General features: G+C 36.7%; 1 protein-coding gene across 1 annotated transcript; it reads right to left on the bottom strand.

Annotated features, from left to right (window-relative positions):
* Positions 1–1,848: 1,848 nt before the first annotated feature.
* LOC106600961 (interferon epsilon) lies at positions 1,849–2,950 on the bottom strand. The gene is made up of 5 exons (XM_014192768.3): positions 2,807–2,950; positions 2,533–2,604; positions 2,294–2,443; positions 2,086–2,163; positions 1,849–1,938 (listed from the first exon to the last, which is right to left on the bottom strand). The coding sequence occupies exons 1-5, from the start codon at positions 2,948–2,950 to the stop codon at positions 1,849–1,851; spliced, it is 534 nt and encodes a 177-aa protein (XP_014048243.1).
* Between the last annotated feature and the right edge of the window lie 2,241 nt (positions 2,951–5,191).

Genomic DNA, 5,191 nt, shown 5'->3' with positions numbered 1-5,191 from the left:
TATATGAGTGCAATAATCAAGTACAATAGAAACATTTGAATTGTTGGGTCTGTGTGCTATAATTCAGTCAATATCTGATGGGAAATAAAAAAACTAATAGTTTGGAGTATCTTTATCCATTGTACAGCTGTAACTTTTATTAGAATAGTTTTTACAAACGTATAACAATTTCGATGACCGGTCTGAGACGGCGCACACCTTTTAAAAACCATAGCGCCAGGGGATGAGCTCCTGGAGTGGCACCATCAATTCCCATATGAGACGCTGAAATAGCTGCCATATACATCTTCGGGGTGGAGAATGAACGGCCCTGCTCGAAAAAAAAACCGGTATGAACGTTAAAATGTCCACCAGAGGAACAATTATTTTCTTTTGGCATTAAAGCTCAAAGCCCGCCACGTAAATCTATCCTCTCGTGGAGCGTGCCATTGATACGGTACTGTAACAATAAACCCTTGCCATCAGTTTCAGCAAACGCATGAAATTTGCTGAAATGCATTATGTACATATATGCACGAATTGAATGTGTGATTGGGTTGTAGCCTCACATGATTGTGTTGTCAGTTTATACCTTTCAGGGGCCAAGCCGCCAGATTCCACATTTCTGGCTGCGGAAAATGATCTATGCGAACCACTTTTATTGTAAATAAGAATGGTAGTTTGGGCCAATGGGGAGCCACAATGATCAATGACCAGTCCTCCAGAAGCACTATCTTCAGTGTGGGCTGAATCACGACCATAAGGGGGAAACGCGTAAAGGAGGGTCCGATGACCCCGGTGCTCGCTCTTACAGTACACAGCTATGCAAAGTTTTCACATTCTGCTGCCTTAAATGTAAAAAATGTGACTCCAAAATGACACACATTAAATACATTATTTACTATTCATATCTATTGGGCACAAAATAATCTGAAACACAACCAAAACAAACAGCAAATTCATCCAACAAAGTTGTAGTCACAAGCTTGATGTAGTCATTATGTGCTATGAATATGGGACCAAATAATTTGTACTACTTTAATAACCAAGTGAATTTATCGTAATACTTTTGTTTCCCTAAAATGGGGAGGCTATGTATGAAAGTGCCGTAATTTCTAAACGATTTAACGGATATGGATGATAATTGTGGTTTGTGGACCACAACTTCCTATTTAAAGATACAGATTAACCTTGTATGGGTTGTATGAATTACACACTCAACATGACTTTATAACGTTTTAGAAACAGGTTTGGGTGGTCTGAAATATTTTGGTAGACACCCTTCTATATGCTCCCGGTTTTCAGAATAAGACACTGGTATCCTATGAAGTGCACAGGCAGTATAGACCTTGACAACACTGCTTAAATGGGACTCTATATTGCGGGTGGTTTTGAATCTGGGCCTAAACTGAAGGTATGCGTGCGTAAAATATAGGTCTATCACAAAGATTATCTGTCACAGTATTCATAATATTATTATATTATGAATAACTATACGAATCAACAATGTTTTACAGTGATATGATGATGTCTTAAAGGGCAGGAAAGTATTGTAAAGGAGTATATTGTTTTTCATTGAAGATGATATGTAATTGTCAGGAGGAATAACATATGTTTAGATATTATTTAGGATAACATTTCAAGGAAAAAGTCGTTGGTTGCATCACACCACACATTTTTACAAAATTGCCAACACAATTTAACCCAATATAAAGCGTGTTTGTCTTTTTATTTAAATATTATCGAGTACAAGGCAATTATTTGCAACACGGATAAATAACATAAATATATAAAGGTTACAGTGGCATACTTAATATATTAAACAAAATTACATTTTAATGCAGAATTGAACTAAAAGTAATGCTACTCTCACACGTGTTTCTTGGCATTTTTGATTACTTGTGAAATGATGCTCCCCATTTCAGCTCTCACGACCTCCCATGAGCACGCGCTGAAACGCTGAAAGAAAAAAAGTGAAAAATATATATTTTAGGTGAAAATAATACATAATACACCATAGGTATAGGCTAGGCCCACTCCACCCCGCGCAATAGTTTAGATCTGAAACACAGCTGACAAAAAAATGCAACCTAAGAGATGTTTTACCTCATGTAAAAGAAAGTCGTCCAGCCTTTTGAAGTAGTTCTTAATTGGAAGGTTTAGATGCACACTCATGTCTCTCACCTGAAATAGTAAACAACAAACAACATTAGTATAAATATCCATGCGATTACATGAATAATAATAACAATAATAATGATAATAATTGTGTCAAAAGCTACAGTAAACAAGCTAAACATCACCAAGAACGTACACATTCCGAATAGGTCATATTTTGTCGAGCAAGAAGGTCTTGGAGATCCCTGAGTTTGATGGAATTCCATTTCACAAGTGTTAGGTTTTGTTGGAAGAGCTCGCTGGCTAGTTGAAACGCAAGTCTCAGTGTCCAAAGCTTTTCCCCCTCCTGTAATCACAATAACATCCCGTTTAACCATGCGATTGAAGATAGACAAACACAGAAATGTTATCCACTCATGATCTCCTGAGCATCACCTGTAATGAAAGCGTTGGACGTTGGACCCTTAACCTTTCCGCCTCTGGGATACAGCCTCTTGGTCTCCTCTCCTACACCACACACAAAATACACCATATCTTAATAAAACTACTGAATATATGAATGAATCAAACTTCAATAATCAATTTTCAACTAGAATAAATAACTTGTGATATCACAGTATATATGCTACAGCCTAGATTCAGAGCCATATTTCTAAATATGTCTCTGCCTATATGGTCAATTTGTTACAGGTTAAAGAAATTAACCTACCATGGAAAGATCATTGAGGGTCTGGCGAGTTTGAGAAAGATAATATATTTGCGCATTTCGGTCACTGCATTTAGCATAGACAACCGGGTAAAGAACAATTACACACAGAAGATGTACCACAAAGGACAAGTTAAGAGTTCCCATGTGTCCGGTGAGTTGATAAATCCCTGAACACGACTTCTAAACGTTGGGCTCTACCTGCTCTACCTATATAGTCTCCCTCGTTGAAATGCCATGGATGAGGTAATATGTAATTTCCCAAGGCTGTAAAAAAAGTAAATTTCAAGCAGGGAAACTGAAAGAGCATTGAAAATTCCATCTCTTCACCTTGCAAAGCTGTTGACGAAATGTTTCGTTCTTGGCTTCTGCAAGCGCAAGAATGTTGCTCAAAGCATGGGCTATGCAAATACTTATTGAACCAATACATAATCAAAACAGAGAATAATATAATGGCAGGTACACAGTGCTCTTCACGCATTGTATTTTAAATATAGTAGCCTATGTATTTTTTGAACATCAATTTTACCTTTATTAAGTAGGCATCATAGCCTACAGTATAAGCGTTTAAAGGCATACTTTTTATATCCTCTCCCAAGGGATGGAACGTGTAACTAATTGCATAGCAACTCTGTTACAGAAAGAAGAACACGATGATAATAGTTGGACTCCACACAGCTGCTCCACTGCAGTTATCTTAATGTACTACATGTAGCATCCATGGCATTTCATTATTTGTTGTAAAACAAAGTTACATTGGAATATAAGAGGTAGTTCAAACGATTTCTTGTGGACCTAATTTCTTATTTACCGCTAGATACAAAGCAATTGGTAACGAAGCAGGTTGGGAGAAGTAGGTTAAGTTTAGGGAAAGGGTTTAGGGTTGCAAAAATGCAAATAAATAAATAATAACAACCTTTGTCGCGGGGGATGATGACATCGGTGAATACAAACCATAAATCGCTTTCACTTTCGAAAACAGCAGTTTTTACATACCCCATGTATTTCGTCATCTATCCCAGTAGGTAGAACGTTACACGTCACCTTTTAAGATGGTTAGCTCAATTGTCCTGAATTCTATTTGTAGCCATTTTCCCATATGGTTTTGAACATAACCTTTATATGTTTTTATGAATATATCACATGATTTCACATGATTGATTTGTTTATGTAATTATTTGGTTATTTATTTAAATGAACTGTACACTGCAATTCAGCGCTTAGCTGCCAAGCATGTACATCATGACAATAAACTAAACCTTACTATAAATACGAGTCATACCTACTGGATATTTTATTGGCTATAGGCTCCAAAATTAAAAACTGTCTAAAACGGCATTGTAATCTACAATACTCACTATCTCCTAAGAAATGTGCTTGTCATATTTAAGTAAGTGTGTAATCTGATTGAGACCACCCCATATAAATCACAGTTGACATTTTCTGATCTGCTTGAAGTGATGTCAACAGGCCAGCAGGGGACATTCTTCCCCCTCAGGTCCTGTTGTGAGGACAACATTTTTAGAGAGGACGGTTGCTTAAAATCCATGTATTAAGACATATACTGTAGCAGTTAGTGCTAGACAAGACAAGATATAGATGCTTAGAATTCTTAAATTGCTGTATTAATCACTTGAATGCCATTCTCAACTGTGTGCTTTAAAATATAAGTTGAATACATTGGGAGATTAAATCAAAGCAAATAAAATCTAATTAAACATAATTTGTCACATACACAGTTTACAGGATGTATAAAAAAGTGCAGTGAACCCAATAGAAAATGTTTGGAGGGAGCTGAAAGTCCGTATTGCCCAGCGACAGCCCCGAAACCTGAAGGATCTGGAGAAGGTCTGTATGGAGGAGTGGGCCAAAATCCCTGCTGCAGTGTGTGCAAACCTGGTCAAGAACTACAGGAAACGTATGATCTCTGTAATTGCAAACAAAGGTTTGTGTACCAAATATTAAGTTCTGCTTTTCTGATCTATCAAATACTTATGTCATGCAATAAAATGCAAATTATTTACTTAAAAATCACACAATGTGATTTTCTGGATTTTTGTTTTAGATTCCGTGTCTCACAGTTGAAGTGTACCTATGATAAAAATTACAGACCTCTACATGCTTTGTAAGTAGGAAAACCTGCAAAATCGGCAGTGTATCAAATACTTGTTCTCCCCACTGTATATACAGTCCTCACCATATGGATTGACTTAATAAAGGTCAAATTTAACTACAAAAACACATAGGCTACTATATTTAAAATACATTGCGTGAAGAGCGCTGTGTACCTGCCATTATATTATTCTCTGTTTTGATGATGTATTGGTTCAATAAGTATTTGCATAGCCCATCCTTTGAGCAACATTCTTGGCCACACCTGCATACAGA

This window comes from Salmo salar, chromosome 03 (assembly GCF_965601325.2).
Source record: "Salmo salar chromosome 03, fSalSal1, whole genome shotgun sequence".
NCBI classification, from domain to species: Eukaryota; Metazoa; Chordata; class Actinopteri; order Salmoniformes; family Salmonidae; genus Salmo; species Salmo salar.
Note: the sequence above shows the minus strand (reverse complement) of the source record. Positions and strands in the feature narration are given on the sequence as shown.

Bases quoted from the DNA above. Each gene is read 5' to 3' on its own strand.
- LOC106600961 (XM_014192768.3), bottom strand. From the start codon at position 2,950: ATGGGAACTCTTAACTTGTCCTTTGTGGTACATCTTCTGTGTGTAATT. The intron at 2,605-2,806 runs GTAGGTTAATTT...TGTGTGGTGTAG, and splicing joins CCCTCAATGATCTTTCCATG to GAGAGGAGACCAAGAGGCTG. The intron at 2,164-2,293 runs GTACGTTCTTGG...TTACTATTTCAG, and splicing joins ATATGACCTATTCGGAATGT to GTGAGAGACATGAGTGTGCA.